Source organism: Vitis vinifera, chromosome 15 (assembly GCF_030704535.1).
Source record: "Vitis vinifera cultivar Pinot Noir 40024 chromosome 15, ASM3070453v1".
NCBI classification, from domain to species: Eukaryota; Viridiplantae; Streptophyta; class Magnoliopsida; order Vitales; family Vitaceae; genus Vitis; species Vitis vinifera.
Window position 1 is genome coordinate 14,784,608 of NC_081819.1, and position 22,089 is coordinate 14,806,696.

The 22,089-nt window shown below is 38.0% G+C and overlaps 1 protein-coding gene across 2 annotated transcripts in view; it reads right to left on the reverse strand.

Moving 5' to 3' along the window:
• Positions 1-22,089, reverse strand: part of LOC100246137 (glycine--tRNA ligase, chloroplastic/mitochondrial 2) — a 114,752-nt gene that overhangs the window by 31,841 nt on the left and 60,822 nt on the right. The window contains exons 20-24 of one of the 2 annotated variants that reach the window (XM_002270738.5): positions 21,099-21,147; positions 3,038-3,100; positions 2,798-2,887; positions 2,626-2,712; positions 725-796 (exon numbers count right to left, since the gene is read on the reverse strand). In XM_002270738.5, coding sequence (XP_002270774.2) covers positions 725-796; positions 2,626-2,712; positions 2,798-2,887; positions 3,038-3,100; positions 21,099-21,147 — 361 coding nt within the window. Of the gene's footprint in view, positions 1-720; positions 797-2,625; positions 2,713-2,797; positions 2,888-3,037; positions 3,101-21,098; positions 21,148-22,089 lie in introns of both variants that reach the window. The other variant, XM_059742999.1, reaches the window with a different exon arrangement.

Sequence of the window (22,089 nt, forward strand, 5' to 3'; positions counted from 1 at the left end):
TACAATGCTTTTGTGAGGAAAAATGAAAAAAGGTCTTGACGGTTACCCTGTTGTGTGTATTTTGGACATTATAGAAGGAGAGAAATCATAGATCTTTTGAAAGCAAAGAAATGTCTAACCAAATATTAAAACTTCCTTTTCTTTGCAACCTTTTGATATGGGTTAGGTTGCATATTAACAGGGGTCCTTAGATATGATAGATTTTATAAATTGGTTAGGGTCCCCATGAAGGGGCAAACAATTTATGTTGCCCTATCTTTTGTTTTTTTTTTTTTTTTTTGCTTTGTGGCATCCTCTATATTCAAGTTGTGTACTTTGGTTTGCCTTTACTTGGTGCTATTAATATGATTTCTCTATTTGCTGATAAAAAAAAAAAAATCAGTTTTTTGGATAGTGTTAGGTAGCGTGCAAGAGAGACATGTATATCTATATTGGATTTTGTTAATTGGTTAGGTTCGTATTAGGCATGGAAACCTTGTATTACTTAATTTGGTGTGTCCTTGTTGTATACCTTTTTGTATCACCCCTTATTCATTTTATATATATCCCTTATTATTTATATATTATATGCTTACACACACATATGCACACTCTTTTCATGTCCTTGTGTCCATGTCTTTTAGGATTTGTAGCGAAAGCTATCAGTGTCATGTTGCACCCTTGTTCATGCTACATTGGCCATAGTCATGTTGGAAAGCATCATTAACTGAAAAGCATGACTCACAGTAATGAAGTATGGCAACAGTCTTCCGCTGTCATCTGTGATGGCAAAATACTTCTGATGCTTTTGCATAACCTGCATGATTTGTGGACAACCATTACCAAATGATGGCGCAGTGGGTTTCAACATGTAGACTAATTTACATCTCTATCATAATTCTTAGACTGGTCACATACAAATTATAGCTTAAACCTAGCATCAATGGTTTTTTTTTTAATACAGTATTCGAAATCCGTTAAAATTCATAGAATAGTTATATAATTGAGATGGAAATGCTTTAGGAATTTATAAACAATCAGAATGTGTCTTTGTGCGCTTATGCGTGCGCGCGGGTGTGTGTGTGTGAGAGAGAGAGATAGATAGATAGATAGGGAGAGAGAGAGAGAGAGAACAGATCCTTGAACCCAAAGAGTTTTTTTCCCCCTTATGTTTTAAGTAAAAATATGTTAAGAATGTTAAAGAGAAGAGGTTACAACCACATCACCTTGTTCTCTAAGCACTTTAAACATGAATCACACCATTCCTACTAGTACAATTATTCTTCCTTTGTCTTGCATGGCCAGTCCATTTAACATGTTCTCATTTATGCAATTGCTTTTGACCAAGAAATTAAAAATACAAAAATAATAAATCCTTTAGACAAAAACACACATATCCCACGAGAAAAAAGAAAAGAAAAAAGAAAAACCACTACATAAAACTAATGCTAGAACAATTCAAGGAGATATAACATCCCTACAAAAGCCTAAAGAGAATTGCATCCCACCTTGGTCAGTGTTTCAATCTATTAACTTGAAATTATAAACTTGTTGATTCTAGGGTTTTGAAGGGGGAAAAAGAAGAAAGAAAGGATGGAAGAGGCTTAATTCTTACCTTGTTGACTTTCTTAAAACTTTCCACCTATTCATATTCTTGAGTCTAAAAAAGAGAGCATTACAATAATACCCTGAAACAAGTGATATTATAATTTTCATAACAGCTTGGAACACCATTTTATTTAAGAAATTGAATTTGGGCCATAAGAACGATTTCTTAATTGACGATCAACCTAAAGGTGGCTTAGGACATGGAGCTAGTGGAATGAGAAGAGTTGGAGAAGACAAGAGATCCCCTCTAAGAGTAGAGATGAAGCCTATTGACAAATTCTGATCAAATAGAAGAGGGAAATAGAATAAAAAAAGTAACATCCGCACATATAAAGTATTGGGAGGACTCAAGATAATAATAATTTCTTTTAGCATAGGAGTAACAAAGGAAAACACACTTAAGAGCCTGAGGTCAAATTTTATCCCAACCGGGATCCAAATTATGAACAAAAGCAACAAAAGCAAACACATGAGCAGTGACTTGAAAAGGTGAGAGATAAATATTCAAGGCTAAAACGATTCAAATCATTGATAATGGTAGAGAGCATATGATTAATGAGATGTCATGCTATGAGGACAATATCGACCTAAAAATGTTTTGGCATCTGCATATTAAACAATAGGCCACAAGCAATGTCCTTTTGAGTGTCTATGGGTCACATTCTAATAGTTAGGATGCCAACATTGTTGTCAAGTGGTCATACTGCTGCCCTAGAAGGCAATTGCACAAATTTTACTAGATGTCTCCTATTTCATTCATTTCTCTATAAAAAGCCTAGGACATGGCTTTCCTAAACAATGGTGGAGATAGAAAAAGATGAAAGGATAAGGATTATAAATTGGCAAAGAATATATGATCCCCCAGCCCACACACACATAAAAACAAAGAAGTCTGTTAAAAGCCAGTTGAATACCAACATCTTAAGTTCAAATTTCCCCTCCAATTTTCAGTTTATTACGGAATCACATTCATACAATAATTCAATTCAACAATCTACTGAAAAGAATAGTCAAGCTTTTGAAAGCTAAATAGCTTACCATAGTTAAAAGATCTTTCGGAAGCTCTAAGAAGGACTCCTTAAACTTCCCAATAACTGGAACAGGTGCCTCAACAAGATTTACAACCTAAACTTTGTACATGAGCAGAGATATCTTTAAAATGAGCTTATCAATAATGAAAGTCACCCAAGGACGACAATCAACAGGTTACCTCATCCAGTAAGCTGCCTTGCAGAAGAATATGCCCATTCACACCTTTTGCTAATGCATTACACTGCTCCAAAATTGTTTGCTTGCGTTCCTATAGGTGAAAAGTTCAGAAACATGTCACTTATACCATCTAAAACCCAATACTGAAGAAAAGAGAGAAAAGACCATCAAAAAATCATTGTTTCCAAAGTTAAAGAACTTCAAATTGAGAAGGATGGCATGACAATTGATTTTGAGATACCTCAATATCTAAGGAAATTCCAGCATTCCTTATTACAGTGGCATAAGATTCTGCACTTTCCACCTGTTAAAATTATTGTGACTATTAAAAAAACATAGATCTCCAAGCATTTGTACCCAAAAAAGACGGGAAAAGAAACACGCTTTCCAAAAATTATTGCAAGGATATAGAATCATGAGACTAAAACTGTAGAATCAACATATAGAAATATTGTAAACTATTAAAAGATCAGAGAGAGAGAGAGAGCTCCAAGCAACACTAAGTGCAGTGTTGAGATAAGATATAGGTAATAACAACGAAAAGAAAAATATCACAAAGAAAGCTGAAGCAGGAAAGAATATAAACCATTTTGATGTAGCACAGCTCTTAAACTGCTAACCAAATCAAATAATGAATGGCCAGGCATTGGTTTTTAAGGTTTATGGAAGAAAATGCAGAATTCAGGGTTATGGATAGACTAAAGGTTAGGGATATGGGCTGAAATTAAAAGGAAAAGCTTGCAGGAATGTTTAAACATGAAAGGAATATGGGATTTCAGTTTTAAGTTCGTGGGTATGAAAGTAGGGTTACAGTTAATGACCAAATGGAAGAATTTCAGAACAAAATTAGGGTTAAGGAAGCATCAGTTGTGTGGAAAAAAGTGTACACAGAAACAGAGAAAGTAAATATAGAAAGAAGAAAAGATAGATGAGCATTAGAATCTGAATAATGCCTTTAAGAGTCTTACTCATACAAAAAATTAATGGAGTCTAGCCACTGAAAGGAGGGGAATAAATCTTGGGTCATTGCTATTCTACTAATGTTTTTATTAGGCTGCAAATTCCCTTTCTAGCCTATTGTGCAGAAAGGGGTGGGGGTTCATGTTGCTCAAGATTCTAGTGAGGATTTTAGTGGAACCAGAATCGATAGGAGTGCAAGGGACTTTGATAATGTTATAAGAAAATGTGGCTTGGTCAACCCCCTTCTAAACCGCATCCTTCTCCTGGTCCAGTTTGTAAGAGTCCAGTAAGGAAGAATATGGATGGGTTCTTATTCTTTAATGAGTGAGAAGTTAGATTTCCTAATATCGTCCAAAAGGTTCATCTGGCCCTGTTATCGACGAGTCCTATGGTTTCAGAATCCAACTCAGTCAAGTGAGGTCCCATGCACTTTGAGAAAATATGGCTCCATCACTCAGAAAATATTGTGCAGGCCCAGTATCAACCACTAGAGAGGAAGGTCATATATTTATTTGGAAAATAAATTTTCAAACCTAAACTTTGGAGATGTCTATGAGAGGAGAGCCTCTACTCTTAAAAATATTAATGTTCTGGACACACTAAACAGTATAATCCAAATGGATTAACCCTTAAGGTTACATAGCTATATAAAAAGTGGGGTGCAAGACTCACGCAACCCATATATATGGGAGAATACAAGCCACACAAAGCATACAAGGAAAAAGGAACCAAAAATAAAACCAGAGGCACAAGAACAGCCTGATCCCTCCCTAAGCAATCAATGAAATAAATCTCTTCCATATAAAGGCTAATGACAGGAAGGAAAAAAAATTATCCAGTCTGAAAAAAGTGTTGGAAAACCAGCACCCTATTTCAGGTGAGATACTAGGATTCTTTTGTCTTTATAAAACAATTACTGGTTCTTTAGATTAGAAAGCTTGGATTGGTCCCCATTTCAAGAGAAGACAATATTGGGGAATATGCCTTCCCAAGTGGAAAAAGTAAAAGAGGCTATTTTTTAGGGATATGGAGAGGACTCTAAGATCCAGTGGTTTCACTATGGCTTTCTATCAAGACCATTATAAAATTCCTGGAGTTTTTAAGAAGTTTTATTCTACCAGCATAAGATGATCAGTACTAGTACCAATCCTACCATAATGTTCTCATTCCGAAGCAAGCTAGACTAATGAAATCAAGGACTTTAGGTCGAAAACTTCAGTACTAGAGTGTATAAAGTGAAAGCGCTCTCTAAGTGCATTGAACAGGCCCTTCATCAAACCATTTCTCCTTTGCAAGGGTCCATGGTTAAGGCAAAGAAAAATTTAGATCCAGTCTCAATAGCCACAAGATCTTGATGAGAATCTTGCCTAGAGGAGAAAAGGATGGTTCTAAGTCTAGACATTGAAAAAGCTTGTAACCATTAGATTGGAACTTCTTGCATCATACGCTTGTTTGAAATGCTTTAGCTCTAGGTGGCATATATGATTAAGGGGTCATTTGACATGTTCAAGTTTTGTAGTTCTTATCAGTGAAAGGGACAAGGGAATGGATTCAGATCTCAAGCAGGGGAATCCTTTATGCCTCCTCTCCTCTTCCCCTTTAGTGGCAATTGTCTGTAGTAGGGTGTTGAACAAAGCAGAAGACCTAGGTTCAGTGGAAGATTTTAAGGTTAGGAGAGAACGTAAAAGTCTCTCATCACCAGATTGTGAATATCTTTTTCGTCTTTTCTAAGAGGAAGAATAAATTCTCAGGAGTATGGTTGACATAATAATCACTGCTTTTAAGGGTTTTGACATACTAGAGGTGTGGTTTTTTGGCAGGTGGCCATTGGCACTTTGGGGTGGCATGGCCCAAGAGGAATGCCATGATTTTTGAGGGGAGTAGAGGACTCCGGAGTCTTTCAGGGATGTGGTTCACTTCTCCCTCCCCTCTAGTAGGTTCATTTAAGTTGATTTTTTTTTTTTTTTTTTTTTTTTTCAGGCTAAATTAGGTGAACTTATGTTTGGATTCTTCACCAGGGTATAACTCCCTCAGCAAGCCTTTCTCCGTAGCCTATTGTCTTGGGAAAGTGGCCTGAGAGTGCTGGGGCACATGGCATTAAAGCATCCCAAAATGCTGTTTTGACAAAACTCTGAGCTGTCAACGGGTATACCAACAGGCATTACCTTGAATATAGCTTAGCAATCCTTACTTTGATTTTCTTGTTGAATTTTACAGAATCAGTTAAGGAACGGCGGAGCAAAACAAATTCCTTGCAGAAACCGATGTCAAAATGTTGACAGATGCTTTTAAGCTAACTGAGACAGGTAACGTTTGGTAGTATGCTGAGGAACCATTGTGGCAGAGTGTTAAGAGTAATCATATAGGCAGAGATCTTGGCCTTTAGTTTTCAGAGTCTTTCTAATCCCCTAGTGAAAAAAGATTTGGCAACTGTCATCTATGGGTGCCAATGGAGAAGCAAGATCTGTTGAAGCTTTATGTACCGTTATGCGATTTATCAATGTAACTAGAGCTCTAGGATGTTGTTACACATGAATTTCTCAATGTGGTTAACCAGACATCAGACCAATTAGCTAAGAAAGGTACCTAGCAGTTGGATCTCTTTATAGAAAATTTTCTAACACCTCAAGATATAGACTCTAGTTTCTTGTTTTCTGGGCTGGAGTTTTTATATTGTAGTTTAATGCTCTTCTCTTGGTCCAACTCTCTAATCTTTCACAAGAATAACTCCATGTGTTTTTAATTCACATTAATGAACTGTTACCTCTTGTATACACCATATATATTTTTTTGTGCCCTTTTGGTAGGTGCTTTTGGTTCAATTGTGATTACTGTCAAAAAAAAGTTATTTCTAATAAAAACGTAAGGGAAAAAGGTTCCAATCTCAAGCTTATTTTAAAAGCTTCTGGGTTTTATATCAATCCCAAGATTAACATGGAAAAGAATACTTACCAATATCATTTGCTTTGGTTCTCAGAAGATGAGGAAAAGGAAAGCAAAATTGTTCACAAATGCCTAGTGAAACCATTGTTGAGCATTTCCCTTCATTCTCTCAAAGAACAATGGAGCCTTCAAAAATACGCTAAGAAATAGAGAGAGAAAGACAAACAGATACGGAGACAGAAAGACAGAGAGAAGGAGAGGGGGGCAGAGATTCAAAAGTGATCCCAAAAGAGAAAGACAAATAGAGGACGAAAAGAGAGAGAGAAGAAAGAAAAACAAGTTCAAAGAAATTTTCATTTTACTTCTAAATACATCACAAAGGAAAAAAATAATATAATAAAATAAAAAACAAAGAAACTAAAGAGAACCTCCTAGAAAAAACTTGTCAAAAGAACCAACTATGTATTGCTTGATCGACTAGTGAATTCTTTTTTGTGGAAATCCAGAGGAAATCCGGGTTGTATAGTTGTGTACATAGCTGTGTTACAGCTATAGTTGTGTAACAATTGTGCTATAGTTATATCACGGTTGTAATATAGTTGTATTTTAGCTGATATAGTTGTATTTCTTATTCTAATTTTATATCCTAATTTTATGAGACTTTTTCTCCTAAAATAAAGGATTAGATTTTTTTTCTAAAGCAGATGGTCTTAGTCATTCATGTATAAATATTGATACAATAATCAGTTTGAAAATAAGAGAAAAATAAAGAAGTACTTTTTTCTCCCTCAAATTTCTTCATGGTATCAGAGTTGATTCTAAACCATTCAATCCATCCGTGACCAAACACAGAATGGCCACCAAGAAGGGCTCCCCAACCTCAAAAGTCACCTCCACTCAAGAAGCTCCTATTCCAAGCAACAATAAAGGATCAAATGGTGATGCTCTTCTCATTACTAGATACAAACTGAATGGGCAAAAATATCTTCAATAGTCTCACCCAATCATGAAGTTCATATGATATAAAGAGAAGGATAACTACCTCACCAGTGCAATACCTTGACCTATGAAAGAAGACCCGAAATTCAAAGGATGGAAGACTGAGAATAATATGGTTATGTCTTCGTTAATTAACTCAATGAACAATATGGAATTCTAGCTTAAAGTTAGTGAGGAATTCTAGGGTTTGTTAAGGCCATTTTTGGTATTTTGTTATTAGTTCCTAATTTAATGCCTTTCCTTGTTTAGTGGAGATTTTATTCTCTAATCAGTTAAGATTGAGTCCCGGTCCTTATGGTGACTGATTGCACCATTCTCTTGTATATATATACCATGTTGTATTCTATAGAAAGTAAGAGAATTAATAATAAAAAAAAATCTTCAAACAATGACGTAGGGGAAATTTTATACTCTGAAACAATGCAATAAATCTAGGAAGCAGCAAGGGAAACTTATTCTGATACAAAAGACATAACAGACACATTTGAAATAGAAGGAATCCTTCATGATTTATGCTAAGATGATTTGTCTATCACTCAATATTTCAGTCTTCTAACTCACTATTGGCAACAATTAGACTAGTGTTATCAAAAGCAAAGGGTGATGTCAAGGTGATAAGACTCCTTTTAGCCTAAGGCGAAAAATAAGGCGATAGCCTAACTATAGTAAGACAATTAAAAATATTCATATATTTACCTATTCGATACCCAACCAATATAAGTTTTGTCTTCAACGATCAACACTATTAATTTTTCATCACTCATGATGTCTTATAAAATTAACAAAATAGTAATAATTGTTTAAAGTGTTAAATATTATACCCCATATCAAAAGAAACATCATATTGTTTAGAGATATTCAACTTGTCCAAATGCATATTCTAATTTTTTAGACATCTAAAAAGCAAAATAAAAAATATAATAAGAGATTGAGCATTCTAGAGAAGCTTTAGGCATCATCATCATAGTCATCATTGAAATTAAAATTGTCCTCACTTCCATCAAAACTAGATTGATAGCCCTCCATTTTATTATCTTTGTTAAGAGAGAGAGAGAAGAAAACTTTGATTCTCATTCATGTAGTGTCTACTTACAATTGAGAAAAAATATATATACAAGGCTAGGAGTCCTAACTACCATACATGTGACCTATATTAAAAAAAGGAAAGATTGTACACTATAAATTCATTATATTCAACACTCCCCCTCAAGCTGGAGCATATACGTCATATGCACCAAGCTTGTTACAAATGTATTTAACCCTAGGATCTCTCAGAGATTTAGTGAATATGTCTGCTAGTTGATCATTTGAATTAACAAAACTTGTAGCAACACATCCTGATGCGATCTTCTCTCTAATGAAGTGACAGTCAACTTCAATATGTTTGGTCCTTTCATGAAAGACTGGATTGGATGCAATATGTAATGCGGCCTGGTTATCACAGATGAGTTTCATCTGTTCATCCTTTCCAAATCTCAACTCTCGAAGAAGATGTCTCAACCATATGAGTTCACATGTTGCCAAAGCCATAGCTCGATACTCCGCTTCAGCACTAGATCTGGCCACTACATCTTGTTTCTTACTCTTCCAAGATATTAGATTACCTCCAATAAAAACACAGTACCCTGAAGTGGAACGTATATCTGTGGGTGAGCCAGCCCAATCTGCATCTGTGTAACCAACAACCTAAGTATGACCTATGTTCTCGTACAACACACCTTCGCCTGGTGTACTTTTGAAATATCGAAGAATGCGGATTACGGCATCCCAATGGTTATCACATGGTGACTGTAGGAATTGACTAACAACACTCACAGGAAAAGAAATGTCTGGATGAGTAATGGTGAGATAGTTCAATTTACCTACGAGCCGTCGATATCTCCTAGGGTCTCCTAAAGGCTCCCCCTGTCCTGGTACAAGTTTGACATTCGGATCCATAGGTGTGTCTATCGGTTTACAGTCTAACATACCAGTTTCTTCCAAGATGTCTAAAGCATACTTCCTTTGGGAAAGGACCACATCGGAACTGGATTGAGCTATCTCAATTCCCAAGAAATACTTGAGTTTCACCAAGTCTTTGGTCTGAAAGTGGGTAAAAAGATGTTGCTTTAGTTTTTGAATACCATCCTGATCACTGCCTGTAATGACGATGTCGTCCACATAAACAACCAGATAAATACACTACCCCAAGGAGTTATGATGATAGAAAACTGAATGGTCTGCAGTACTGCGAAGCATGCCAAACTCTTGAACAACAGAACTAAAACGGCCAAACCATGCTCGAGGAGATTGTTTTAAGCCATATAGAGAACGGCGTAACCTGCATACTAAACCAAACTCCCCCTGAGCAACAAAACCGGGAGGTTGCTCCATATAAACTTCCTCGGCAAGATCACCATAAAGGAAGACATTTTTAATATCCAACTGATAAAGAGGCCAAGAACACATAGCAGCCATGGAGAGAAGCAAGCGGACAGAAGCAATCTTGGCAACAAGGAAGAATGTGTAACCATAATCAGAACCATAAACCTGAGTATAGCCTTTAGCAACTAAGCGGGCCTTAAGGCGATCAACCTGACCATCAGGACCAACCTTAACTGCATAGACCCAACGACAACCAACTGTAGATTTACCAGAGGGTAAAACAACAAGATCCCAAATGCCATTAGAGTGCAGAGCATCCATTTCATCCACCATTGCCTGTCGCCAGCCTGGATGGGAAAGAGCTTCATGGGTGCTCTTTGGAAGAGAAACAGAGGATATAGCAAAAACAAAAGCAGAATAGGGTGAAGATAATCGATAATAACTCAAAAAATTGTAAATAGGATGAGGATTACGAGTAGAGCGAGTACCTTTCCGAATAGCAATGGGTAAATCATCAGGAGAAGGCAGAGCCGGGGCAGGAGAAGTCGAAGGGATAGGAAGTGAGTCAGCAGGTGCCTTAGCAAAAGGGAGAGGAGCAGCGACACGAGGGCGACGATGATAAACCTAAAGTGGTCGAGGAGGCACAACATCAGATGGGGAGACAATGGGAAGGAGCAAGACTTCAGAAACAGGAAAAGACTCAGAAGTGGTGAAAAAGAATGGTGAGTCCTCAAAGAAAGTGACATCAGCAGAGATAAATTATCGATGAGTCTCAAGGGAATAACAACGATAACCCTTCTGAAGTCTGGAATATCCCAAGAAGAGGCACTTCATGGCTTTGGCGAAAAGCTTGTCCTGTCCAGGAGTGAGAATATGAACAAAGCAAGTACAATCAAAGACACGAGGAGGAAGGAAATAAAGTGGTTGGTCAGGGAAGAGAAGGAAATGAGGAATCTGATCATGTAAAACAGAGGAGGGCATACGATTAATCAAATAACAAGCGGTAAGAACAGCGTCCCCCCAAAAACGAAAAGGAACATTACTATGGAGGAGGATAGTACGAGTTGTCTCAACAAGATGTCGATTCTTGCGTTCAGCTACCCCATTTTGTTGAGGAGTATGAGCACAAGAAGACTGCTGAAGAATCCCATGATGAGACATAAATGAAGTAAATGGGGCTGAAAAATATTCCCTAGCATTATCACTGCGTAACACACAAATAGAAATATTGAATTGGGTCTGGATTTCAGCATAAAATTTCTGGAAAATAGAGAATAACTCAACTCGATTTTTCATTAAAAATAACCAAGTACATCGAGAATAGTCATCAATGAAAGTGACAAAATACTGAAATCCTAAAGTAGACGCAGTCCGACAAAGACCCCAAACATCAGTGTGGACAAGCTCAAAAGGAGACTTTGCCCGATTATTCAAACGCTTTGGGAACGAGACACAAGTATGTTTCCCAAGCTGACATGACTCACACGAAAGCAATGACAAAGTGGAAAAACGAGGGACCATCTTTTGGAACTTGGAGAGACTAGGGTGACCCAAACGACTGTGAATGAGGAGAGGAGCATCAGTGGAAATGCAAACTGCAGGAGATGAATTCGAGGTGAGGTGATAGAGGCCTTGAGACTCACGTCCTATGCCAATCGTCTTCCCCATACTCCGGTCCTGCAAGGTCACAAATTTATCAGAAAAGGTAATAGAGCAATTAAGAGTACGAGTGATTTTGCTGATGGAAATAAGATTAAAAGGACATTCAGGAGTATAAAGGACAGAAGTGAGAGGTAGAGAAGGCAGAGGAAGGGTCAAACCAATACCTTTAGCTACAGTTTGAGAACCATTAGCTAAGGTAACAGTAGGTAAAGCAGAGGTAGTAGTAATAGAGGAGAAAAGATCCTTATTACCAGATATGTGATCAGAAGCTTCAGAATCTAGAATCCAGGGTCCAAGAGAAGATGTGTGGGTAAGGTAGGCAGAAGCATTACCAGGCTGGGCAACAGAGGAACCAGAAGCCTGAGATGCCTGAGATGCAGAGGAGCTCGGAGGCTGAGGCAGCTGAGAATCAGAGGACTGGGCCACATGGGCAGTGCGAGGAGGCCGTCCATGTAACTGTGGCCAAGTTTATTGCAATAGGTGCAATGAGGACGTTGGCCTCTACCTCGGTTACCACTGCGTCCTCCTCGAGAGGTAGTGTGAGAAACTAACACAGAAGAATCTGAAATGCTATCAGATGGCAAATTCTGAGTGGACGAGATACGAAGGAGGCGAGCAAACACATTATCCAAGGACGGAACTGATGAACTACCAAGAATTTGATCGCGGACAGGCTCAAGATCCGGACGGAGGCCAATAAGAGTAAGGACCATGAAGAACTTATCAAGCTGTGTTTGTTGAGCCCCAACATCAGGAGTAAGAGGCATCACCGTCAAGAACTTCTCCTTAAGAGAGGCAATCTGGCCAATATAAGTAGATAGATCCAAGTCCTGTTGGCTGATATGGACATTAGCAGAAACCACCTTATAAAGACGCTGGATATCATTCGTGTATAATCCTTTGGCCTGAGTCCAAAATTTAAAACAAGTTTTGTAGGCTCGAAGATGAAGAAGGATCTTGGGATCAACTGATTGCCATAATACACTACATAACTGGGCATCTATCTTTCTCCATTGTACGCGCTCAACCTCAGGGATATCTGCCTCCTGTGTAACCAAGTGATCCTCATATCCTTGTCCCATAAACCAAAATTCAACAGAGGCAGACCAAGAAAGATAATTTTCACTGCCAACCAATTTCTCCGAAGTAATCATAGGAGATCCACATATGACAGAGGAAAAAATGGAAGTTTTAGTAGCCATATCCACTTATCTGGAGAATGAAGTATATTTGGATCGAAGAGAGCCCTAATACGGCTTCAGATGCGGCTAAAGAAGGAAAAACCGAAGAATCGCCCGTGTGAGAGACCCAATAGAAAAGAAAAACAACTGTGGCACCACCGGAAAGGTAGAAGAACACTTCCCAAGGCACGTGCAGGGATTGGGGTTGAGAAAAAATAGCCGGAGGACGCCGGAAAAACTGTTCGGAGGGCTGGCGGAGGCAAAAGAACCCCAAAAGAGGCACGTGTAGGGCTCAGATGGCAGAAATAGGTATGAAGGTGGCTAGTCCGCGTCAGGCGAGGCTGGAGGAGGAAGCGCGTCACCGGAAAGTGGCTCACGCGCCCTCACGCGCCGGTGCGTGAGATGCAGTCACCAGCCGAAAAAACGCGCGTGGCCGGCACGTGAGTGGTTTTCTGGCTCCGGTGCTATGGGAAAAATTGGAGATCTCCTCCAGGCGCTCCTTGCGGTGTCGGAAAAAGACGTCGCCGGAAAAGTTCGCCGGAAAAGTCACCGGCGATGAATGTTTTCTGACGACGATTCGACCGACCGGAAAGCTTTGGGGTCTGGGGAAGGTGACCGGAATGAAACACGGTCACAGGAAAGTTTCCCGGAATTGATGACACGGGGAAACTGGAAAGAATTAGGTTTTCTCCCTTGGCTCTGATACCATGTTAAGAGAGAGAGAGAAGAAAACCTTGATTTTCATTCATGTAGTGTCTACTTACAATTGAGAAAATATATATATACAAGGCTAGGAGTCCTAACTACCATACATGTGACCTATATTAAAAAAAAAGGAAAGATTGTACACTATAAATTCATTATATTCAACAATCTTTATGATTGATAATATAATATTTCATCTGCTACTTTGTTTAATCCAATGTTAGATTAGATGAAATAATAATCTAAGCATGTCTCTTTGGTCTCGGATTTTCAGCATGCTTTTGTTAGGGGGGAGAGACAAATCTTAGATGCAGTTTTGATAGCTAATGAGGCCATAGATTTTAGACTTAAAGCTAACTTGAGAGGCTTACTATGCAAGTTGGATATAGAAAGGGCGTATGACCATGTTAACTAGAATTGTGTTATAGCGATGATGGATAAAATGGGTTTCGGCTCCAAGTGGTTGTGTTGGATTATATGGTGTATTTCTACGGATTGTTTCTCTGTTTTGGTCAACTACTCTCCTTTTGGTTTCTTCAGCAGCTCTAAAGGGTTAAGACAAGGAGATCCTTTGTTTCCTTATTTGTTTATTTTGGTAATGGAGATCCTTTCCTGTTTGATCTCAAGGACAAAGGATGGTGGTTTTATTGAGGGCTTCTGGGTTAAGGAGAGGAATGATGTGAGGGTCGAGGTATCCCATTTGTTCTTTGCAGATGATACTCTCATTTTTTGTGATGCAAGCAAGGAAAACTTGGAGTACTTGAGTTGGGTTTTTATGTGGTTCGAGGTATGTTCGGGTCTCAAGATTAATTTGGAGGAGTTTGCTGAGGTGTTAGGTTGTAAGGTGGGTTCTCTTCCATCCCCTTACTTAGGCCTCCCCTTGGGTGCTCCTTACAAGTATGGGAAGGTGTGGAGGAACGGTTCAAAAAAAGGCTTGCTTTGTGGAAAAGACAATATCTATCGAAAGGTAGAAGACAAACATTGATTAAGAGCACTTTATCTAGTTTGCCCATTTACTTTATGTCCCTATTTGTTATCCCTAAAAGAGTAGCGACCAGATTGGAAAAAATTCAAAGAGATTTCTTGTGGGGAGGAGGGGAGTTGGAGAAAAAGCCTCATTTGGTTAACTGGTCGATTGTGTGTTTGGAGAAGCACAATGGGGGTTTGGGTTTTAAAAGCCTCCCTCTCTTCAATAAAGCACTTTTGGGTAAATGGTTTTGGAGATTTGCGATGGTAAAGAACCCTCTTTGGAAACGGGTAATTGTTGGCAAGTATGGGATTCAGGAGGGGGAGTGGTGCACAAAGGAGGTGAGGAGGTATGGTGTAGGAGTTTGGAAGGCAATTAGAAATGGTTGGGAGGACTTCAAAGATAAAACATGGCTTTAGATTGGTTCAGGAATTGGGTAAAATTCTGGAAAGATAGATGGTGTGGTGATATGTCATTGAGGGATGAGCTCCCGGGTCTTTATGCTATAGCTTCCTTTAAGGATGATTAGGTGGTAGATGTTTGGGATGGGGGTAGTTGGGGACTGAGGTTTATTAGACGATTCGATGATTGGGAGTTACAGGAGGTAGATGCCTTATTCGGGACGTTGCATAGCTACTCCATTGTTTTGGGTACTTTTGATGCCATTGTTTGGTTGGAGACTAAGGCTGGTAATTTTTCAATTCGGTCCTTTTACTCCTCTCTGGCAAGTAGGATAGTGGAGCCTTTTCCGCACGGTATAGTGTGGAACTCTTGGGCCCCTATTAGAGCTAGCTTTTTTGCTTAGGAGGCAACTTGGGCTAAGATTTTGACACGGGATCAACTTAGAAGGAGGGGTTGGAGAATGTCAAACAGATGCTACATATGCAAGGCTGAAGAGGAGACGGGAGATCATTTATTTTTGCATTCTCTGAAAGCAAGTACATTGTGGCAGCTGGTTTGTGCTATTTTTCATATTCAATGGGTGATGCACTCTTCCGTGAAAAGGGTGCTTCTAAGTTGGAATGGTGTCTCGGTTAGCAAGAAAAAGAAAAAGGCTTGGAAAGTTACTCCTCTTTGCATTTTTTGGTCCATTTGGAGGGAATAAAATAGGAGAGCTTTTGAGGATAAGGAATGCTGATATCAAACTTTTAAAAGTTCTTTTTTGTACTTATTTTGGGATTGGGTTAGAGTGTACATGGGGGATAGCATTACTTCTTTGATAGATTTTATGGATGGGTTAGGTTCCCCGTAAGGTGCGGTTGTGTTATCGCTCTTATTGGTTATTGTATATATATACGTCATGTATACCTTTTCTTTAATACAACACCCGTTTTATTAATAAAAAATAAAAAATAAAAAATCCTAACTCATGGTCGCCTTTATGCCTTACACCTTATCGTAAGGCAATTGCCTAGGCGTTGCCTTTTTTAAGCTGCTTGCTTGGGTTTCCAAGGATTGACTTTTATTTGCCCTATTTGGTTTGATGGCCTAGGCAACCCAGACAATCGCCTTTAATAACACTGAGTTAGACATGTTTGAAACCACCAAATGAAATTGTCCAACAGACACAATCAAACACAAGACAATCATTAAGAAGAAATGGACCTACAAATTTTTATTACGATTGAACAAAAATCTGAATGAAGTTCGAGGTAAAATATTGGGAACTAAACCTTTACCCAACATGCAAGAAGTTGCCTCAAAAGTGTGTTGAGAAGAAAGTAGAAAGAAAGTCATGATGGGATCTCAAACTTATCACCGAGGGTTCAGCCCTAGCGACTCATGGCCCTCCCTATCCTTCCAGTGACAACTAACCAAGAAAATGGAGACCTAGGTGTGACCATTTCTGAAAACCAGGTCACATGAAGGACACGTGCTGGAAAATCCATGGGAAACTAGCATATTGGAAGCTATCTCGTCCTCAAAATGACAGAAAAAGTTGAGGAACCATGTCACCATTGAGGATAGCCTAGCACCACCTAATTCCTGTCCGTTCAGCAAAGTGCAATTGGAATTATTGCAAAAAATGTTCAACGAGTCTTAACAGGAGGTAATTCCTCCAATTCTATCATCAAGTCTCGATCCTTAGCTCAAAAAGGTAAGTTTCTTATTGCCCCGAAAGTAAAAAAAGAAAATTTAAGTCCTTGGATTGTTAACTCAGGAGCTTCTGATCACATGACTAAAGATGCCACAATTTTTCAAAATTATACACCTTGTTTTGGGAATTATACAGTTCGTATGTGGGTTCTTTCTTAAAGGTGGTTGGTACAAGTTTTGTTGTCATCTTTAAGAACCTTACTTTTGACTCTATTATTTCAGTTTTGAATTTGGAATGCAATTTGTTGTCCATTAATAAATTCGTTCAGATAAAGAATTGTGTTACTAAATTTTTCCCAACTATTGTATTTTTCATAATTTGAATTCGATGAAGACGACTGGCAATGCTAAGGTGTGTTCAGGGCTCTATATCTTCAAAGCGACTGATTATATTGATAGACAACCTCAACCGACAGTTGGTGAAAAACAGTCTTTCTGTTTTTAGTTTTAATAAAGACAGTAATGTTATGTTGTAGTACTATCGTTTAGGACATACTAGTTTCTTGTATCTCAAAAAACTCTTCCCATCATTATTCACAAAAAGTTTGGATGTTTTTCAATGTTCAATTTGTCAATTATCCAAGCATGTTCGTAATTCCCATCCAATTCAACCATAAAAATCATCTCATCCTTTTTCCATGATACATAGCGATGTTCGGGGGTCATTTAAGATAAAGAACATAACATGGACTAGATGGTTTGTGTCCTTTGCAGATGATCATACTAGAATTTCTTAGATATTCCTGATGAAAGACAAATCATAAGTGGGTCAAATTTTCAAAAAATTTTATAACATGATCAAGACCTAGTTCCATGCCAAAATATAAGTGTTGAAAACTAACAATACTAGAGATTATTTCAATTTTGTCCTAAGGGAATTCTCATTAAGAGAAGGTATGGTTCATCAAAGTTCTTGTATTGATACTCCTCAACAAAATGGGATGGCCGAGAGAAATAATAGACACTTGTTAAAAGTTGCAAGGGCCCTTATGTTCTCCTCCCATGTCCCAAAGAATTTTTAGGGAGAAGTTGTACTTACTGCAGCCTATCTCATCGATAGAATGTCTTCCCTTGTCTCGAGTTTCCAAAAATTGTGTGAAGTATTTCTCAAATCATACCCTAGGACTTGGCTCATCTCCTCCATTCCACCAAAAGTGTTTGATTTCTCAGCATTTGTTCACATTCCCCAACAGCATCGAAGTAAGCTTGATCCTAAGGCAACTAAGTGAATTTTCCTAGGATGCTCTACAAACCAAAAAGGCTATAAGTGTTACTTTCCTGTCACAGAAAAGTTCCACACCTTCATGGATGTGACATTCTATGAAAATCAGCCTTATTACTCCAAAACTCCTATTCAAGAGGAGAACAGAATTCAAGAATACCAGTTTTGGGGAACAGAAACCATGACCGAACCTCAAACACTTGAGTTTGTTATAGTTCACAACTCTAATCCTATCTCTCCTGCTCCAAGTCTCTCACTCCAAACTACTGAATCCGTAGACATAGAGTCGAGTACTCCTCTTTGCCCAAACAAATCTCAGGCTAACAATAACAAAGAGTTCATTATTTACTCAAGGAGAAAGAAGAAGTCTCGAGAAGATATAGAGCAGCGAACACATCTTGGGCTAGTACATGAAATTGAACTAAATTTGGTCCTAAAAGAGACACACTCAGGTAACATTGATTCTAATCCTAATGAGCCAGAACTCAAAAGATAATGAACTCAATTTGCCAATTGCCAAAAGAAAAGGAGTAAGATCTTGCACAAATCATCTAATTTATAATTTTATCTCCTATAAGAATTTGTCACCATGTTATCAAGCTTTTGTTACCAATCTTATGGATATTCAGATTCCCAACAATATCCAAGAAGCCTTACAAATATCCAAATGGAATACAATCATTGAGGAAGAGATTCGAGCTCTTGAAAAGAATGGGACATGGGAGCTTATTGAACTTCTAGAAGGAAAGAGTCCAGTCAAGAGTAAGTGGATCTTCACAATCAAGTACAAAGCAAATGGGAGTGTTGACAGGTACAAAGCTCGACTAATTGCTAAGGGATTTACGCAGTCCCATGAAATTGAACACCATGAAACCCTTGCTCCAATGGCCAAATTAAACACAATTCGTGTTTTGTTGTCATTAGTTGTTAACCGAGATTGGCCTCTTCATCAACTAGACCTTAAGAATGCCTTCCTCAATGGTGATTTAGAATAAGCGTACATGGAAAATCCTTCAGGTCTTGAGACTAAGACAAACATTAACAAAGTCTGCAAACTAGAAAAATCCCTATATTTTTTTTATAGGTAAGCAGAGGTATATTAAAGTGTTTGCTAAAAGGCATAAAAAAATACACACAGAGTATACAAATTAAACCCAAAAGCAAGCCAAAGATATAAAAGAAGGAGAAAAACCCACCACCCTAACAACAAGCTGTCCTAACTAATAGAAAAAACTGAACCAATAGTAAAACCCTACAACCAGAAGCAAAGCACCTTCTTCCCTCAAGCCCCAACACTACTCCCCTTTCCCCTAGCAGTGAACAGAGAGCTATTATTGTTAACCAAACACTCTAGCTTTTGGATTTCCCTCTCAAAACGAGAGGAAGACCTTTTCTTACCCCCTGACATCCTCATGCCCCATCCTTTTCTTGACTCCATTTTCCTAAAAACAGTACAAATTTCCTTCTCAAAGCCCATTGTTGGCATCCCTAAACAATTACTAAACTCAACAAAACCATTGGAAAGGCTATCAATATTCTCCCCTCCAAGGCCCCGAATTCCACATCCCTTGGAAGTTCCAACTCCTCAACCCTAGCAACCATCTCCATCCTAGAGGGTTCCTTCACAGCCTTCCTCGAGAAATCCAACACGCCGCCATCTTGTAGTAGCATCCTTAGTGACTGACAACTAGGGCTTTGAGAACCCAAGGAGAGGAGAAGACCCCGTAAGACTAGAAAAATCCATACATGGTCTCAAGCAATCTCCTCAAGCTTGATTTGATTGTTTTACCAAGGTTGTAAAGAGGTTTGATTCCCAATGTTAGTCTGATCACACTTTATTTGTAAAACACACAGTTGAGGGAAGAACTATCATTATCATCATTTATGTGGATGACATAATCCTGACTGGAGATCATGAGAAAGAATCAGGCAAACTCAAGAGTTTTCTTACCCATGAGTTCAAAATTAAAGACCTGGGGAATCTCAAATATTTTCTTGGGATGAAAATTGCTAGATCAAAAAATGGGTATTTCAATCTCCCAACATAAGTATATTCTAAACTTGCTAAAGGAGACTGGAATGTTAGGCTATAAACTTACAAAAACACCTATGGATCAAACTACTAAACTAGGAGTTGTCAAAGGAATTGCTCCAGTGGATAAAGGAAGATATCAAAGACTTGTGGGGAAACCCATTTTTCTCTCACAAAAGACCAGACATTGTCTTTTCAATTAGCATGGTTAGCCAATTCATGAACAATCCAACTGAGGAACATATAAAAATTGTGTATCGTATTCTAAAATATCTCAAAATGACTCCAAGAAAGGAACTTTATTTCAAAAGAACATAGAAGAGAAACATTGAAATTTTTTCAAATGCAGATCAAGCTAACTCCATAACTGACTGAAGATCAACCTCGAGCTAGTACACCTATGTATGGGGGAATCCGATTACTTGGTGAAGCAAGAAACGGTTTGTTGTAGCTCGAAGCAGTGCAAAAACAAAATTTAGAGTTATGACCTATGGAATCTATGAAGAAATGTGGTTAAAGAGACTCCTAAATGAACTGAAAATTCCAATAGAAGATTCTATGAAAATGTTCTGTGACAATCAAGAAGTCATAAGTATCGCTCAGGACCCGGATCAAACAAAGCATGTGGAAATAGATTGCAATTTTATCAAGAAAGAGATAGAAGAAGGGACAATTTCATTGGTTACACTCCAACAGCTCTCTAGGCAACAAACATCCTTACCAAGGCACTTTCTAGAACCCACTTTGAAGACTTGAGATCCAAGTTGGAAATGACAAACATTTACAACCCAACTTGAGGGGCAGTGTGGAAATCCAAAGGAAATCTAGGATGTACAGTTGTGTGCATAGTTGTGTTACAACTACAGCTGCGTCACAACTATGTTATAGCTGTATCACAATTCTCCTAAAGATTAGATTTCTTTTCTAAGGCAAATGGCCTTAGTCATTCATGTATAAATATAGATACAATAATCAATTTGAAAATAAGAGAAAAATAAATAAATATTTTTTCCTCCCTCAAATTTCCTCATTTTCAAACAGATATTATCACAAGCCATACTAAAATGAAATCATCTAGATCTACCCTCAGGCAAGGAAGATTGTTGTGCATGTTATTTCCTTAGCTTTCATACATACTCAAATAATGAAAGTGCTACAATACTTCCAAGCAAAAAGAGGAAGACTACTAATGGAAATGACAAAATAAATAATGCAACTTCTTGAACATACCTTAATGGTAGCTGAAGAAGTATTACGAAGACCATAAGATAGGTTTCCACTGTATTATAAAATTAATTGTAAGTGAAAACTAGGTATACAAAAAGAAAACAACTAAAGCGTAAGCATTAAGATGCAAATGCATCTTAGGAAATAGTTTGAAAACTAAAATGCATAACCAAACAAACAAATGATAGGAAGACAATTGCACCATAATTTCTTTTATTATAACTGATAAACACAACACATGGGAGCTTAGAATTCTGTAGCTCCAGGTTGTCTTATGTACTATAACTAAAGGTACAACGAGGGCATTTAGCCCAAATCCAACCTAACCTTTGGGCAAGCTTAGGCAATCATTTTCAAAATTCAATGGGTTTGGGTTATGTTTTTTCAACCCGAACTTAATTTGGGTTGAGCTCGAGTCCAGGTTCAAACAACCCAAGTCTAAATCAAAAGTTGGAAATCAAAATTTCTAATTAATTAAAAAGAAAAAATGAGTACAATTTATAGATTACCTTCTAACTAACTCTTATAATTTCGTACTAAGTTAGGAAAAACACTTGCTACAATATTCTACAACTGTACAATTGATATATCATAATCTGAAGGGAATAAATTTCCTGATTTCCTGTTCCTGAATAGAAAGGAATAAATTCCGTGATTTCTTGTTCCTAAAAATCCACGTTTTCTAACACTTACCCTCATGTTGTTACATACATGTTATGCATTCCCAAGTTGCTCACCATGAAATCAAACATGGTACTTGACAACACCTTTGTAAGAACATCTGCAAGTTGTTGCCCTATAGGTACAAAGGGTGTTGTGATTTCCCAAACTTCAATTTTCTATTCAATGAAGTATTGATCCACTTTAACATGTTTTGTTCTATCATGTTGAACTGGATAGTGGCCAATGCTAATGGCAACCTTGTTGTCACAGTGAATCTTCATTGGTTCATTGAGTTCTAATCCATGTTCTCTAAGTAGACCTTAGTTCCATA